General features: G+C 31.8%; 1 protein-coding gene across 3 annotated transcripts; it reads right to left on the reverse strand.

Moving 5' to 3' along the window:
• Nucleotides 1-4,957: 4,957 nt before the first annotated feature.
• On the reverse strand, nt 4,958-17,361 carry LOC130894917 (uncharacterized). Of its 3 annotated transcripts, XR_009059411.1 has the most exons (6): nt 17,279-17,361; nt 14,771-14,903; nt 12,959-13,168; nt 12,491-12,727; nt 11,748-11,911; nt 8,473-8,512 (listed from the first exon to the last, which is right to left on the reverse strand). XR_009059411.1 is itself a non-coding variant. In XM_057801957.1 (5 exons), the coding sequence occupies exons 1-5, from the start codon at nt 17,298-17,300 to the stop codon at nt 5,841-5,843; spliced, it is 1,023 nt and encodes a 340-aa protein (XP_057657940.1). In that variant the 5' UTR covers nt 17,301-17,356; the 3' UTR covers nt 4,958-5,840. The 3 variants fall into 3 exon arrangements, 2 of the variants coding, with proteins under 2 accessions (XP_057657940.1, XP_057657941.1); XM_057801957.1 differs by lacking the exons at nt 8,473-8,512; nt 11,748-11,911 and adding an exon at nt 4,958-6,261 and having other exon boundaries at nt 17,279-17,356; XM_057801958.1 differs by lacking the exons at nt 8,473-8,512; nt 11,748-11,911; nt 14,771-14,903 and adding an exon at nt 4,980-6,261 and having other exon boundaries at nt 17,279-17,346.
• Nucleotides 17,362-19,333: the final 1,972 nt, after the last annotated feature.

Genomic DNA, 19,333 nt, shown 5'->3' on the forward strand with positions numbered 1-19,333 from the left:
ATGTTTTTATTTTATATAACACCAACTGATATGAATTCCTATATAAAAATGTAAGATAATTTAAAACATTAAAGCAAATATTTAGATTTCATAGTTTTTTTTTAAAGAGCTAAGGAAGTTTTTCATGTCGAGGAGGGTATTTATTGGTTAGGTTAATCCACATGGCCTTGACATTGGAATTACTTTGCTGCAGAGTTGGAGTTATTTTGTCTTAGTAGTTAATCACCCGTTTATAGGATAGTCTTTATAGTCCAGTAAATGAAGTGTCCAACCTTGAAAGAATTCCGTAGAGTGCTCAAGATTTAATCTAGAGATTCTGAATAGTACTTTGAAATTTTAAAGTATTCTGGAGAAAGTTGGCCTCTAAAAAATGAGCTCAAAGCTTAGAAAATTCGTTTTTTCTCAATATGTAAGGAAATATGGTGTTTAGGAAAGAAATGAAGATCAGTTCTATAGAAGAAACAGTTGAGGTTATTTTTTGAATATGAACTTTTCAATGCTGATACTATTTCCGGAACTCTTCAAGATGATTTATTGCCAATGTTAGGTGAACTGTGATAACAAATGTTCATACGAAATTGTTTTTGTAGTTGAAATTTTGTATAAATTTTCTACAATAAATATAGATTGAAACAAAATTTCTAGCTATTTTTCCAAAATCTTTTGCAAAAAGAACTTGGCGATGAAATTTCTCAAGAATATCTCGACTTACTGAAACTTAATTTCCTTTAGACTGAAAGTGATTTTCGAAAGCTCTAGATCAATTTCTTACACCCACCTTCATGTTATAACTCTTAAGATATGCTCAACCAATGAATTTACTTCAAACATTTATATCCAAGTGAAAAATCATGTTCGCAATTCCAATAATTGTTGAGATATCAATCATGTCCGGGGTTATTCATTTATCTTTATGGTTCAAAAACAGTGTGATTTCACATGCCTCGATCTCAAATTTTACAAGAAACTGCAATTTATTTGAGTATAAGTATTATGGATTTTAAGCCCCCGTTTTTGCAAAAAGTATTCATGAATGACGAAATTTAGTAACATTTTTCTAAGAACATTGGAAAGTGCCAGTTGGGATCTAGCAGTTAAAACTTAGACGACCATTACAGAATTTACTTAGCTTAATCGTTTTTTGAATTCATTTCCTGGACTATTACCTTAAAAACATGAATTGTATATTGATTGTTTTGAGCGGTGGCGTACTCTTCTGGAGTTTTATGAAACCACTGTAAGCACTCTGCTTATAATACATGATGTTTCTTAGTTGTTATAGCTAGTGAATACTAGATGGCGAGACAAATACCAAAATGGTTCATTCCTTCAACAATACAGTATAGATTAATCAGTGGCCAATAAATTAATACAAAAACATTAATTAATTAAAAGATATAATAAAGCATAACAAAGAAAATAATGTAGAAAAGGCAAGAAAACGTACGAATGACTTTTTTTTATTATTTAAATGATATACAGGTAATGATGTAAAGAATTTTCGTCTAGATTCGAATAAGTTAATTTCAATCTTGTCATAATTAGAAGTAATATTACAGCAATCGTTATTTTGAATATTTCAACAAGATTGGGTTCTTTCTACGAGGATTTATGTTATTTTTAGAAAATTTAAGAAATATTAACCGGGATGAAACTTTGTGCAGAAGATAAGCTTGATATTTCGTAATTGGATCGGCAAAACCTCTGGTTATTGTGAAGCTCAATTTATAAATTAAACAGATTTCAGATGAACAGTTCATCAATCAATCATTTTCTTTCAATTTACCTTGAAATATACCAAAAACATACAGAAATCAATGAAGATAGATGAAAAAAAAATAAACAGCGAAGCGAGGATACAGATAAGGAGACAGAAAGGACACAAATGGATACAGGAAGCTATTTAGACTAAAAGATACACAAAAAATGCAGAAAGCAATAAAGATGGTTAGGAACGTGGAAAGATAAACAGAGAAGCAAGCAAATGTAGGGAAACAAAGAGAGATTTACAGACATATTGAAAGACAGACAAAAAGAATTGAAATGAATATTGGAAGCTATTCAGTCAAAGATATGCGTCAAAATCTATAGAGAGAGCAAAAAAAGACAAACAAATAAGCGGGAATACAGGCAGAAAGACAGACTTCCAGAGATATTGAGAGACAGAAACATTGAATATTGGAAGCTATTCGGATGGAGAGATGTATCAATAGACATACAGAAAGAAATGAAGATAGATGGGAACGTAAAAATATGAACAGAGAAGCAGAGACATGTACATGAAGGTAGAAAGACTCACAGGCACATTGAAAGACTGACAAAAAGGAATGAAATGAATATTGGAACCTCTTTAGTCAAAGAGATGCGTGAAAATATGTATAGATGTATAGAGAGCAAAAAAAGACAAAAAAGAAGCAGGAACACAGGCAGAAAGACAGAAAGACCTCCAGGGACATTGAAAGACAGAAACATTGAATATTGGAAGCTATGGAGAGATGCATCAATAGAGATACAAAAAGCAATGAAGACAGATAGGAACGTAAAAAGATAATTGTGAAGCAGAGACATATACATGAAGATAGAAAGACTCACAGGCACATTGAAAGACTGAAAAAAAGTAATAAAATGAATATTGGAAGCTACGCAGTCAGAGGTACGTTAAAATAAATATAGAGCAAAAAAAAAGACAAACAAAGAAACAGGACCACAGGCAGCAAGACAGAAAAACCTCCATTGACATTGAGAGACAGAAACAATGAATATTGGAAGCTATTCGGAGGGAGAGATGCATCAATAGAGATAGAAAAAGCAATAGAGATAGATGGAGAAGCAGGAATTCCATTCTATTGGTAATAAATACGTTAAATGTAAAATCCATTCGAGTGTTTAATCGATATCAATCATGATAATTATGACGTGGAAAACACCTGTACATTCGTTAGAATTTACAAGATTTCCACACGATATTGTTAGCACACTAATCTATTATAATCAAGGAATAATGGAAGTTGGAAGCGATACTTTTCTTTTCTATAACATAATAAGACGTACAAACACAATGAGAACCAGATTTCAGGCAACATCTATCTCCTTATAATGCTTGCTCTGAATATTTCATTGAAGCGATTTAAATATTAAAGGATGGATTAGCTAGCAAGAATTAATTATCAATTTCCCAAAGGAACTCCGTTCATATCAATCAAGCTTAACGTAATAGCTATTGTGAATTTATTATCTATAATTGTATAGATGAACAGTAGCGTAGAAAAAAGATTTTTTTGGAAAATCGTTTTTGATTCATCTCAAATACGAGAGAGACTTTTTAATAAAAAAAAGGAATTAGTTAACTTTAAAAACATTATATTGTGCGTAAAAACCAAATTTATTTTTTAGTAATGCTTCTAAATGTTCTTGATTTTAGGTCTCTTCTGTTTTAAAATTTGATAATTTTCGCATTTTTTCTTTATATCTTTATCAAAATATGATTTTGACACCGTGTCAAAATCAAAAAGATTTAGAAACATAAACATATCTAAGAAAGTCTAAGAAATATTAAATTAAAGAAATTTATTATTTACGTTACTATATACAGAGTGTGAAGAGAAGTTTTTATTAAAAGTAAAGGCGGATACAGTTAGTTAGTTGAAATTACGAAACTGTCGGTTTTGTATGACACTGAGTTCAAATATAATGTTGTCTTGAATGTAGCACTTCCGGTTTTGCCGAAAGTAGACGTCAACTTTGTTATTTTGATTACAAGTTCGAAAACTTCATACACGTTGTATATACGGTGTTACACTTGGACATGTCGATTAATATTTTTTAATGCGCATTTGTTACGAAAAAAAAAATTATACATACAAATCAAAATCTGGGGGTCCAAAGTCTTCTAGATCGGTCTGTTCGTGACGAGGCTATTCGTAAGCATTCTGTTGCTTTAAACATTTATAAATCAAGATTATTTCACATTTTACATAAAAATTTGGGGCTGAAGTCTTCCAAAATTCAGTTGGCGCAAGAATTGAAGCTTCAAGATGCTTGGCTTCGTAAACCAGACGATTGAGCGTTTTTCAATGTTTACCATCATCTTATTTACAGAAAAAGCTCATTTTCATCTCAATGGACACGTTTGGAAGGAAAATTCCCGCAAATTGAGTGCAACAAATCCATAACACAAACATAGAAATCTCTACATTTGCTTAATTGACCTTAAGGGCTGTGATGTCAGAGCGAAGGATCATAGGCTCTTACTTTTTTGAAAATTAAAGGGAACGTACAGTTACAGTAAATTCAGAGCGTTATGTGCAGATTTTAGAGGACTTCTTCGTGCCTTTACTACAAATAACGTGGATCCAGTAGGACGGAGGAACCTCACAAACGTCCAGTAGATCTCTGCAACGACTTTGTGAATTTTATCCTGGCAAATTGATCTCCAGGAGATGTGACATAAGTTGGACTCCAATCAGTCTCGATTCAATACCTATGAACTTTCTCCAGTAGGGTTAAGTCAAATGTAAAGTTTACGCTAACAAACCAACTTCCCTGGTACAGTTAAAAGGGTGCTGTGATCGAAACGGTTCGTATTTGAATGATGTTATTTTTACGAAATAAATTTTCAAGCAATGAATGTAACATTCTCACATTTTTTTAAAAAACCCCTTACGTTTTTTTGAAATGTGAACTTTCATTTGAGACAATTTCTAAATAATAATAGTTCACGTGTGCATATCTGCAAAAATAAAAAAATTGAAAATTTCTCCAAACAAATTGACTCACTAACTTTCCGTTGATAACACTATTATGAAGAGCTCTTGCAAGAATAATGACTTTTTGTACGTTAAATATTCATGTGAGCAGTATACCGGCAACGATGAAATTCGCCTAATGTGAAACTGGGTTGATGGAAAGTCTTAATGGAAACAGGAAGTGGAAGAGATATGACTAACGAAACAATGACTTTTTTGTTAAAGGAACTTTGTTTTATATTTAAATAATAAATTCACAAATTGTAAAAGGTATAATATTACATCAAAATTGTATATTTCATTTAAAAAATTTATAAATATGATTTGTGAAATATTTTAAGTTGAGATAATTTTAGAGATTTTCGATAATTTTTGTTATCACTATGATCACTGTCATAAAAAAATCGGTTTCTTTTTAAAAGTATAAAGGCAGTTGCTGTCACCAATGCCCAAGGGTAAGGAGTTATCTGTCTTTGTCTGCGTCTACCTTATTTTTAGGTAGTTGGGCAGTTTTCCTTTTGGAAGTGCCATGAGTAGAATTGCAGAGAGAGTGATACTGAAGATTTTGCTACGATTACCACAACAACATCGACGAACTACTCTATAAGCTTTACATCCCTCTTAAGCTTGCAGTAAAGTTTTAGATGATCATGAGGGTTTGCAGTAAAGTTTGACAAGATTCTGAAGCTTGCAGTGAACTTTTAAATGACCCTGAAGCTTATAGTGATCGTTTAAATGATCCTGAAGCTTCCAGTGAAGTTATAGATAATCAAGAGGCTTTAAAGTAAAGTTTTACAACATTCTGAAGCTTGCAGTGAACTTTTTCTTGCAGTGTAGTTTTAGATAATCATGAGGCTTTGGAGTAAAGTCTTACATTACAAGATTCTGAAGCTTGTAGTAAACTTTTTTAATGATCCTTGAGCTTGCAGTGAAATTGATGATAATGAGGGTTTGCAGTAAAGTTTTAGATGATTATGAGTTCTTTCATTGCATTTTTCTCTGAATAAATGTTGTAAATTTCACGAATTACATTATTTTATCATATTTCTATATATTATATAATCAAAATTACCGGGCTTACCTGATTAGTTGAACTTATAGATATAGGTAATCAAATATCTCACATTCTAACCTAGGTATCGAAGGAAATGTAGTAATTAGATACATATTAATTCTATGTAAAGTGTTTCTTAGAATTTTATAAGGTCTCCATTTTAGAAGAGAAATAAGTGAAAAAACGAAAAATTTATAATAAACCCTAGAATACCATTTCAAATCCACATAATTTGCGACGTACATATTAGCAACATCTCTTTGTTTTAACAAATTATATAAGTAATTCACGACGCAATTGGTTTCTAGTTCTAGCAACATCGGCTTAAAACAGAGACTCGCTACTTTTGTAGTATTCAGATAAATCGGGTTTTTCTTTTCCATTTCGGGTAATATCAGTTTTTGAACAAGACATTCTGCTATTTTTTTACTGGTATCTAATGGAGGGCTGCAGATGTTGAATCTGAAACAAATTTCATTATGACAAAAACGAGATCCCGGTGAATAAAGTCGAACAATCAAACTTCATTTTTTCATAAATAAATTTGTTTTGTTGCGATGCAATAATGCCTTTTATTTTTTTAATCATATTGATGACTTTTCAATCTCTTTTCTTAAGATTGAGATTCCACTTTTTTATGACCACGACTTTATAGCTTTCTTGGAAAGGATAGTTTGGAAAACTTTCATTCCTCTAGAACGCTGAGATGCTGAGACGGCCAAGTCGCCTAGCTTAATGTTCTGTTCCTTCTATGCTTCACTTTTTATGAAGGTCTGGACAAGTCTAAAATGAGTGGTAGTGTTGCAGCGGCTACCATATGGAAGCTGTACAGCTTACGATGGTCACAATTGAAATAAGCACTATAAATTCCACGTGGAAATATTTCATGCTAAACATATACTTCTAAGGCTTGCTATTTAGCAGATTGCATTCAATTAATTTTCTTTTAAATACGAAAAAAATATACTAAAATAAACAATAATAGTATATAAAGAAAGTTTTTCATGTTGTACTGCCGAATATGCTGGGAATTTTGTGCTGTTTATTCAAATATTTTCGGGTTGTTTTCAAAACAAGTTATTAAACTTTTTTTAATTTTAATTGAGTATACACGAAGAAATGAATTAAGCTAAAATAGCAATCGTGCACGTTGACATTCAGTTCAAATTCAATAAATAATTAGATGTGAATAGCAGTGTAGGTTAGTGAAACTTGATGAAATTCTGTGCAATTTTAATGATACAAAATCATTAAAGAATATTCAAAGAGCTTAAAACACAAACTTAATGGATTTAATTGAAGTATCGAGAGGAAAAAATCATTATCATCATAATCAATTGATGAGTTGTGAGGTAAACCCAAAACAAGTTAAAAACAGCAGCAAACAGCAACAGAAAACAGAAATGACCTAGAAAACACTTTCCAGTATATATTTCTTCAAATTATTGCGAAATATAGGTTATAGATTTGATTTCAATTGGCAAATGATTGTGCATTTTTTCGCATCGCCAAGTATTGAGCCTTTAACTAATTCTGAAAGTGGGATAGGTAGATAAAGATCGTGTTCCGTATTCCTAAGTGATAAGCTGTACAATAATGTTTCTAAGATAGTAGAAGTGTCCTTACGAATTAGGCCAACCAAATTAAATATGAATAAGGAAGGAAGAATCAATATTTTGAATCTTCTAAAGAAGTTCCGGCAGTGAGACCTACTCTTTAGTTTGAGTAAATCTCTAATAGATGTTGCAGAAGATTTGCTCAAATTGAGTCGTACGTACCCCAGAAAGGAATGGTAAACTGTTATAGAGGATTATGTTGGAAATTGAGGTCAATTTTTTAGATAAAACAGAGATATGTATTCCGAAGAATTGTCTACAGTGAGCGTTAAGAATTTTACAGATTCAACGACACAATGGTGGTGGTATCTAGTACAAAAGGCGGCAACATATTGTTATATAACGAAACTATTAGAGCAAGAGCCCGTGAACCCCAGACCTTCGTTATTTTATAAAAGCTGAAAGTTTGTCAGCGCATGCTCCCAACACAGGTAAAAACGATGGACTATTATGAAGTTTGGGTTACCGTGGCTTTGGCAGGTAAACGGTATTAAAGGTATGTAAAATACCGATCTAAATTCATCAAATAATAAAGTGTGATTTTTTGGTATTACCTTCAGAATATTATTAAAAATCACGTTATTGATTGCCAGACACTTAACATCGTGGCAACCCCTTGCCAGACACCCCTAATGTTCATGAAATTATAATTCTACTTATGTTATAATATAAAAGCTGATTTTTATATATAATACTTAGGTAATAATTAGATGATGTTTCCTCATCAGCCAGACATTTTTGATAGTTCCAACCCCTTGCCAGACAATGATATAGGGTCGCTGTAGGAGCGAGCGCGAGACAGTATATGTATGGTGGGTGCGAGTGAGATGGCGAGATAGGTCTATCGTGATCCCTCAATAACAGATTATAAAAAAAACCAAATGAATAATACTCAAAAATTTAATTTAAAATATATTAATAACATTATAAGTTATTATAAAGCATAAAAAAATAGATTGATGACATTACAGATTATTATTATAGTGTACTAAAGAAAATATTATTATATTCATTATCATCATAATAATCAATGTTATCATTTTCTTCGTCACTGTTACTCCATTCCATATCGTCGTCTTCTTCTTCTTCGTCAGTTTCTGTAGAAATATGAAAAAGTTAATGGGATTGAAAATATCAAAAAATAATGTATAATGGTTTGAAGTGAGATAGTTTTCAATGATTCTCTGACGAAATTTGGCAACTGATCACCTTCGAACCATTTAAAATAGTACTGATTATCTTCGAGAACCCAACCATTATTCTCGGGTTGATAAATTGTTGGAATTTGCTGATTTGCATTCTTCCAAATGCTAGACACATAGTTGGCTCGCAGAAATTGTTGTAGCAGCTCGGATTTACATGGTGGCAGACTGCTAGCATCAAAAGTTCGTAGTTTTTTACGGCTAAACGCTTCATTAATATCTGAGACCTGATATGTATTAATGAATAGTTGAAGCCGTTCTGCATCAACATCAGTTATCGAACCGACATTGTATACCTCACATATAAACCGTTGAATAATATCAAAAGTGCTTTGTTTGTGTTTACCGAATTTAATGAAAGCTGTTTGATACTCTTCAGTTTTTTTTAAAAATTTTAAAAGGCCTCAACTTTCCTTTTCGGAAAAATGCAGGATTATAATCAAAACCTGTAATCGCATGGAATCCTGGTAATCAATTTCATCAGCCGTTATCTGCAAATCACTTGTCATTTTTGGTTTTTTTGGAAAGGGAATTTCTTCTGAAGCTATTGCCTCAAAAGTTCTTCGTCTCCTTTTCCTCTTCTGTGGTGAATTGTCTCTACTAGTGGGAACTGGTGCCTCGGATATTTCAGATTCTTCAGATGTATTGAATTCGATGTTCTGATAAATAATTCCGACGGTGTCATGTAAAGTGTCCTTCCCACTAGTAGTTTCAACAAAGCGGTCAAAATTATCATAAGCCAGTCCAGTACAAAGTTCAGGTGTTTTTTTAATTTTTTCGGGGCATAAATTTGACTTTTCAATGGAAGCATAGGTGGTTTCTGTTTCAAGTTCTTCGACACTTTGATAGCTGATACAATGACCATATCTGTTGATTATATCTACAATTTTTCTGCTACTAGTTAAACTCTTCAGAGTCATACCCAGCGTGATATGCTTAGACGTCTTGACTTGACCATTATGAATTGCATAAATAATATCTTGACAGTAAGACCGTACTTGACGAATACATTTTAAGCCACTTTTTCGTTTCTCTCTAGAACCACCTATGAGAGTAGAATAAAAATCAAATAATTCTTGCGGTGTAGAAGCTTCACCTGCAATTAAATGCTGTGCTGAAAGATTTTTAGATGGTAATTTTTTCTTGTCCATTGTCAAAATAGTTTTTCGTAAGACTAATGCAGCTTTTTGGATAATATTTTCAGATTTTAAGTTGTTCAATACTGATTCGTCAATCTTCTCCATATAATTGGGTGCTATTATTTTTTTATTCCGGATTGCAAAGAATTTAACATTTTTGGAAAACTTCTTATCAATTTTTTCTTCTAGGTGGTGTGCAGTAAAAGTAGTATCCATTTCAATGGAATTCTCTGCATACATTCTCTCCAATGAATCAGTATATAATTCATGTAAATGAATCAATAAATGACAGCGGCCATTGTTGATAATATCTTCTTCTATGATGCTACAAATTTCATTGAAAGATTCTTGGTGGTACTCTTGATAATGATGCCAATCATTTTGAACAGATATTTTCGCCAATGAAGATATTTTATTATTAAAATGAATCCTACAGTCAGTGTGATAGTATATTTTCGGACTTGCAATACTTTCCAATCTACTTAACAACTCATTATACTCTTTTTGATTTTCAATGCTAGACATTATACGAGACTGAAATTGGTTTTTATCACCTTCATGGAGTGGAAGCATTTTTGATCTCACATGTCTCTTTTTTTTATTACAAAATAAACAAATTTTTTTACTTATATCAACACTGGTATCACTTTGAATCGAACTATTTACTTCTGTGGTTGCATTAGCATTTTCACTCACTTCTTCAAGTCCGCGAATGTCCACAGCTGCCTGGAAAGGTTGAAGTTCTGTTGATTGAGAAGCTGAAGTCGGGTGTGATACAGTTAACTCAGACAAATGCGATGAACCTGGTATTGAATCGTCTGTTAATATATTTACATCTTTAGATGGCTCTTTTTCTTGCTCTGTTTCAACAGTCTTTTTAGAATTTTTAGGTTCTGGGGTAAAATATTTTTTCATCAGTCCTGTGAATGATTTGTAACATTCCCTGTGATGACCACTCTCTGTATATTCACGTGGAAGAATGATGTTATTATATTTAAGGTTGTGTTTTTTTCGCAATTTTAAAATTAATTCACATTTTTTCAATGTCTCGTCAGAAAATAATATTATTTTACCACTACTTTTCTTACAAATAATACAAATTAATATATCACCCATGACTTAATTTTTTAAACAAAATCACTTTCATTTAAAAAATCACATAAACAAATTGTAAGCATATAATGTACGTATCACACACTAATAATATACACATATTGAATATACTTTAAAGTCTGTATATATTCGAAATACGTAGTAGAAATAACAACTGCGCAGTGAGGGATCGCGATAGACCTATCTCGCCATCTCACTCGCACCCACCATACATATACTGACGAAGAAGAAGAAGACGACGATATGGAATGGAGTAACAGTGACGAAGAAAATGATAACATTGATTATTATGATGATAATGAATATAATAATATTTTCTTTAGTACACTATAATAATAATCTGTAATGTCATCAATCTATTTTTTATGCTTTATAATAACTTATAATGTTATTAATATATTTTAAATTAAATTTTTGAGTATTATTATTTGATTTTTTTTATAATCTGTTATTGAGGGATAGCGATAGACCTATCTCGCCATCTCACTCGCACCCACCATACATATACTGTCTCGCGCTCGCTCCTACAGCGACCCTATATCATTGTCTGGCAAGGGGTTGGAACTATCAAAAATGTCTGGCTGATGAGGAAACATCATCTAATTATTACCTAAGTATTATATATAAAAATCAGCTTTTATATTATAACTTAAGTAGAATTACAATTTCATGAACATTAGAGGTGTCTGGCAAGGGGTTGCCACGATGTTAAGTGTCTGGCAATCAATAACGTGATTTTTAATAATATTCTGAAGGTAATACCAAAAAATCACACTTTATTATTTGATGAATTTAGATTGGTATTTTACACACCTTTAGTACCGTTTACCTGCCAAAGCCACGGTAACCCAAACTTCATAATAGTCCATTGTTCTTACCTGTGTTGGGAGCATGCGCTGACAAACTTTCAGCTTTTATAAAATAACGAAGGTCTGGGGTTCACGGGCTCTTAGACTATATGGTTTTAACGGTGATTAGGTCACTAGATGTGGTCTTATAAACTGCCGTTAGATCAGGGTTCCTCCAAAGTAACTACCATCGTCTGCAAAAAGACATATTTCACCATTAATGTTTAGATAGAGGCAATTTCGTTGATAAACAGTAGAAACAACTTGAACCTGAACCTTGAGGCACTTCACATTCTATTGGTTTCCAAGAAGACATCGACAAGCTGATTTCTGTTGGTAAGGTATGACTTGAGGTGTTCCTCGGAAAGTTTAGTACTGCAATTCGTTATTATTATTATGAGTAACACAATCAAAAGCTTTAAAAAAGTCTTTGCAGTGCGTTGATAGTTGTTTAGGCTGGTTTTCTTAATTTTTGGGTATTCTATATTTTATAGTAAATCAGAAATGATACACCGTCTTTTTGACTGATATTTCTATGATCTTAGATAAGGAAGGATTGAAATTGAGCGATAATTCGATGCTTGATTCTTATCTCTTCTTTCATGCAAAGCTATAGTTATTGCCGTCTCAAGACAATATAAGGAAAAGAGAAAGATTACGAAGATCGTGGAATGAGGACATTTGGTAATCTATGAAAAAGCAACTACTTTGACCTATGAAATAAATATAATAATAACGATTAGTTATTTAGAATATATCAATATAGTCTTTACCTTTCTTCCATTCCAAGTAAGTATCCCATAACTCTCCAATAGTGATGAAGACCTTTCCATTCTTCTTCGCTAACAGCTTGGAGACCGACGAATTCTGCTCTTATACTACCCAAACCAAAAAAAGCGAATTGAGCTACTGCCATGTCTAGTTGTGTGAGTGGATTTAGACTTTTATTTGAACTTCCTTTACTCACTTTATTGTGCTTCATTTTGATTTTCTTGAGTGTCTTCCAAGCACTATAATAGACCGATATTAACTGTTGATTATTTCTTTTAACAAAACGAGTGCAACATACATGATTAGTTCATATAAAGAGTGTCCCGCTACACAAAAAAACTGATGAAATTTCAAATTGAGTTCATCCCTAATTAACCTCTAGGATGATACCCTTAAGGTATAGGTAATTATTATAACTATCCGTTGTCTCCTCCTGTATAAGATAATGAAACTAATTCGACTCTACTTACTTAGAATTTGGTCTTAAGTCTGAATAATAGAATGATTGTATGTTTAGATTTGTACGCAACTGTCTAGTATGCGTTTCGTACAATTTAAATGAGGAACCAGCTGCGGATAAAGCCACATTTAGTGCTGTGGGGATAGAATAAAGAACCAGAACCCCAAAAGCATGTACTAGATCCATGGAATACATATATTTTTTATATAATTCTTGTCCCCTGAAATAAAATAAAAATCAAGTTATAACGACACTAGAGATTTGTTAAAATTCAACTGTTACAAGTTTTTTCAACTGTTACCGTTACAAGTTTTTTGTCCTGAAAAAAAAATCAGTTCAATTTTAAGATATTGGAAATATTCTATGAATGATTTCTGAACACCTCAACTATCAACAACATTCTGTTATCTAGAGTGTAAATTTTCGATCTAAGATCTTGGCATTTTGGATATATACTATCAGTCAAAAGTTTCTCCCTTCCTATAGTTCACGTGATACAGATTTTAGTACATTCTTCTGTTCCGATTCTTTCAAATACACTTTGCACAGCTTCGAGGAATGTTTGAGATCGTTGTCACGCTGGAACATAATTTATCTGACCTTGGTCAGAATTTTTCTTTAAATTTCTTATAGCCTTCTCTCTTCAAAATCTAATTTTTACCAGTCCGCTCTTTCCTCAAAAACATCCCTAAATCATCACCAAGCCTCCGTCGTGTTTTCCAATCGGGACTACACATGGATCTAACCGTTCTTATTTTGACCTGCGCATAAACACTCTTTTTTTCTCAATCCATAAACCTCAAACTTTGACTCATCACTCCATAAAACTCTCCTCTACTCTTCATGCATCCATGTTTTATATTTTATTTTGACGTCTTGAAAGAGGTTTTTTCAATGCTACCTTTCCAAAAAGACCAACTGCTCTCAATCTCATTTTTACTGTAGAATTATTCAAATGCAGATCCCTAGATTCATACGAACACAATAAGATGTCTAGGTCCAAAAGGTATAAATCACATTACGTTTTTGGAACTCTTAGGGTTAATTGGGATTAAACTACAATCCTAAACACCTAAGAAACAATTAACAGTTTAAATATAAACAACAAATTAGCCGGTACTTGCAAGTTTCAACTTGTCGCACTCTATAAAGATGCGCTGGTATAAAGTAAACAAATAACGGAAAATATGATTTTTAGTGTGGAAAATCTGAAAGAAAATTAACGACACATAATAATTGTCAGGGTTTATAAACAAAATCAAAATCTGACGAAATCGTTTACGGTTAATTATCTTAGAAGAATTGAAACGAGACAAACAATCCACGATCCAGATATTTCGATTGAAACGAAGTTAGGTTCAGGTACAAAAGCAAAACAAATGCCAAAAAAGTAGAGAGAAGCTTTGGTTGAAACGGCTCGCAGAAAACTGGGGGTCTGTTTGCAAAAATTGGTCAGAAAATTCAAAATTGATAAGATATATGTAAGTTACATTCTAAGGGAACAGAATGTAGGCCAAAGTGAAAAATTTTCGCTCGCTAAAGATTTGGAAATCATTTTCGACGACGAGTCATTTTTTACTTTTGACAGGAGTGAAAAGGCTAATAATTAGACTTATAATGTTAGAAAAGCGAGGGAGTAAATTTAGAAGGTGTTTTCAAAAAACACAAAAAGTTGAACTCAAAATTCTGATCGTTTTACAGCAAATATTTGTCCTTGTGGAAATGATTTAACCGCCATAATATATAAATATATAAAAAAGAGTGTCTCAGATCTAAATTAATGCAGTTCTAATAACCTCACCTATATTTATCACATTCTCACCTTTTATATAATATTTGGTTATAATAAGGTGGGAGGCAGTCTCCTTGACTACGAAATGTTTCATTTGTAGTATCACAAGCAATGTTCGTACCTTCTGATAGTAATGCATCAACGAATTCCTCGGCTGAGATATCTAAGAACAATACTAATTAATAACATTGTTTGTACTGATGACAGTATATTATTCACGAGTATATAATGAAGGTTATTATTCACGAGTTTATGAAGCTGATTGCTTAACAGAGCTGATTGGTTTTGGAGATTTTTCCCTCAAAGATGTGGAACCTTTTGATCCGCCTACTGCAGTTGGTGATGCCCAAATCAAAGTAATAATTGTAGAGGATAGTCATATTGAAAAACGCTTGAAATGGCTAATTAAGAAGGGTACCTCACGAATTGAAAGAAATTTGCGATATACACCTTAAACGAAATGAAATTGAGACTTTATTGAAAAGAATCATCACTGGTGATGAAAAATAGATTCTGTACAGTAACATAGTTCGAAAAGATCATGGAGCAAACTAGATGAACCATCACAAACCAAATCGCAATCTGAAAAACAACTAAATCTCATGTTATTAGTTTGGTGGGATTAGGAAGATGTTGTATTTTTTGAGCTGCTTCCAAGAAACCAAACGATCAATTCTGACGTTTACTATCTACAATTAAGGAAACTGGATGAAGCAATCCAGGGAAAACGACCAGAATTGTCTAATTGGAAAGGATTAGTGTCCCACTAGGCTTCACACATCTTTGGCATTTCATGAGAAACTATTGGAACTTGGTTGGGAAGTGATGGCACCTCTCACATACAGCCCTGATATGGTACCGTCTGATTACCATTTATATCGAAGTTTGGAGAATTCTTTGAATGGTCAAGCTCTCACAAATGACGATGACCTTCAATCGCACCTGGTTCAAGATGGCAAAACGTTATTGAGCAGAATAAAAAATATATATTTGATTAAACACTATTCCTTGTTTAAAAAAAAATCGAAATTACTTTGTCGCTAAACCAAGCTCAACAAATATTACGGATCTAATCTTACAAGATGTTGGTATGTGTTTAGGGTTACTAATAATTCCTTTTGCCAGTTCCATATAGATTTATAGGCCTTATTATAGAATTTCCTTCACTTTTCCAGCATTCATTTATTTTCCATACCTTTCTGGTTGATTTTTTTAATACAATTTAACGCAAAATATCAAATCACCGAGAGATCTACGCACACAATTTCATTTTCTTTCACTTCTTCAATTTATAAAGTGTTTCGAAAGAACGGTGTATTAAGAAACAGATGGCTCAATATAGATGCTCCATGCCTTCCAACTGCAGGTGCTGGGTTCGAATCTGGTTTAGGAATATCCACTTTTTCAAGTGATTAATTGGTTTCTAATCACTGTCGTGATTAATGGGTATTATTAAGGTCTATAGAACAGACGTATAATTCCAGAGATTCCGGAGATATTTAATGATATATTTTTGGTTGTTTCAAATTTTCGAATCAATCAAATACATCAAACAATCGGTATATAACTACTCACTTTTTTTTCAATGGATCGGTAGAAAAACATGAATAGTTGAAAATATGTCATCTTATTTGTAAATGTAAACTTTTTTTCTTACAATCTACATCAACATACAAACGCTTCAGCTCATTCATGCCTAGATTCAGATCTAATGAACAAGATTTCATATACTTAATGATTTCGTGAATTGAAAGACAAACCAAATTGTTTCCATAATTAAACTTAAGCCGTTATCTTAAATAAAACGTTATCTTTCGAATTATGAAAATGAAATTTTATTCATGTAATTTAGATAATTCTGAACCAAGGTATCGAATTAAAGAGGTCAGCAGGGGCGGCTAAATATAGATGGGGCAGCCCATCTGTAAGTGTTAATAACATACAACGCGGTTCATTTGTATGGAATAAATTCATACTATAATTATATCAATTTAAGTTTAGAAATCGACCTGTTTCAGGTTTTTTTCACATAGTACATAATAAGGATAAAATTGAATTTATTCCATATAAATGGAACGCATTGTATGTGTCATAACCTTAATTCTAACCGATTCATGGCCTGAATTATTCTATAAACTCGTTTAGACAGAAAACGAAATATTTTCAAGTTTTTTACGAGCTGTATAAATATTGAGAAGATGAAAACAAAAAATTTATTATTATTTATATATCATATAGAATTTATTTTATTTTTAGGTTGGGTTATTATTTTTTAGTGATAATACCAAATATATCATCTAATAATAAAATTCCGATATGCATTTAAAAATAAATGTATAATGATTATTTAGAATTAATGCGGATCTTTGACCTGATTTAACTACAATATACAATCTCCTACTAAGAACATTAACAAATGTTATATTTAAATATTAAATTATGAAGAAAATTCATAAAGTAAAGAAATTTTTACTAATTTTCAGTACATAAGTTTATTGACTGTTCATCTTATATGGTAAGAAAATTATCAAAACTTACTTTTTTCTTTATCTGTGTGCATTTTCGAATTTTATCCCACTGCGTTCAAGTTGTCGTTAAAACAAAATGTATATCGACTGATGTTTCAAATTTAGACCTTTGCCTCGATAGATTTCAAAAGGAAAAAAAATCATAGGCGCGTGTTTTTAATTTATAAACAGGGTGCCAACACTATTATGCCTATCGGGATAGGAAACTCATCCACTCCAAGATACAAAGTTTTAAAAATAAAACGATTTTTTGTCGATAAATTTCAAATGTTTAATCGATTGGTATTGAAACTTTTTAACGGTTATCAGGTTGATGAACTACTTGTTTTGACATGAATAGATGATTTAAAGTAATTTCTGGATGCGTGCACCAGGGGTCAAGGACCCTTTTTTCAACACTTCATTCACCGCAACTGGATTATATGTTTTTTTTCCAATTTTTGAATTCTACTCATTCTTAAGAAAAAGTAAGAGGGTGATTCCGTTCTAACTGTGATTTTTTGTATTCAAAATTTCAAGATTTTAAAATTTAACTTTTCTAACTTTTTTATGCATATTATTCATCTATTTTACTGTAAAAATAAAACTCTAAGAGGAATTTACTACAACTTCAAAGTATCACGAGCAAGACACAAATGTCGGATTTTGAGTTCCACGGTACTGACTCATTTATCCACGGTACTGACATGGTAACTTAAGATATTAAACAACAAGTGCATCAATTTTCCTCAGTTTGATCATAAACATTAGAATTTATAAGGTAATTAGTTTAAATCATTTGTTACGACAAAAAAAATTAATAATTTATCGGTAAATTCTAGGAATGGACATGACACGGTACTGACATTCAAGTGATGTAGTATAAGTTTTCTTTAAGTGGCAAGTTATATTGTATAAAAATAATGTTTAAATATCTTAAGAATTATTCAATTAACACAAAATTTTTATTAATTGATTATTAATTAATGACTAGTACAAAAAAACAATACAGGACATTGAATATCACAGTTATAATGGAATCACCCAAGAACACATTTGACTACGCTCAAATTAACCGTGTAAATAGTTTTCATAGTGGGATTGTCGCAAAATTAAACAAAGTGTACTAATTCTAATATATTGCGACTCTGAGACTGAAATTATGGTTTACTACAATATAAAAATATGTATAAAAGCAATAAAATAATAAAATTGACTTACAATAATTAGTTAAGAATTACGACGTTCTAAAATTTGTTATTTTTTTTTAAATTAATGTCAATAAAAAATATCCAAATTGTCATTTGAAGGAATATTGAGGTTATTGATTATGGCGGTTATTACGTTCTGATCTGATCTGATAGTTGGATAAATCTATCAGCCAAACTTATTATTATTGATCTTTTTTCTGTCATTATGTTGAAAAAAAACCTTTGATAATTCGTATTAATACAACTTCACATTTTTCCTACATTACAACCCTCTAACTAGACTTTTGCCATGGAAACTGTGCGCAGCCAAAGCTAGAATCCAGGACCAATACACCAGTCACTTATGAGGTCTAAATTAAAGACAGGCAAGTTAGTCCAGGCAATCAACACCTATGCTACGTCTGTTTTAACGTACTCTTTTGGAATTCTGAAGTGGATGAAAACAGAGCTAGAGGTTATTCAAATCATTGATAACGAAGAGCAACAACCACCACCCGAAGTGAATTCTTTCATAGAAAATCATAAATTACAATAAAGTATAAATAAGTTTATCGATTATCGATTTTGGCTGCTACTAATTTGTTTCTTTAAAATTGAAATCCATCCAAATGAAAGTTGGTTTAGTACGGTGTGGCCACCTCTAACTCCTCTAGTTTCAATTTTTATCGCAAATTAAATAATTCAATTTAAGTCTTTGTTAAAAAATAATTTGTTAAGTTAGTTACTTTTGGTTTCAATAATCTGACTAGCGTACTCGATGAATATCAAACATCTAAGCACTCAATATCAGTGTACAAACCGTCTTAAATACTAAATCTTATCGTATACAATAATAACTATGAATAATCATAAAATAAGTGGAAAAGGATAAAAAT

Source organism: Diorhabda carinulata, chromosome 6, assembly GCF_026250575.1.
Source record: "Diorhabda carinulata isolate Delta chromosome 6, icDioCari1.1, whole genome shotgun sequence".
Classification (NCBI taxonomy): domain Eukaryota; kingdom Metazoa; phylum Arthropoda; class Insecta; order Coleoptera; family Chrysomelidae; genus Diorhabda; species Diorhabda carinulata.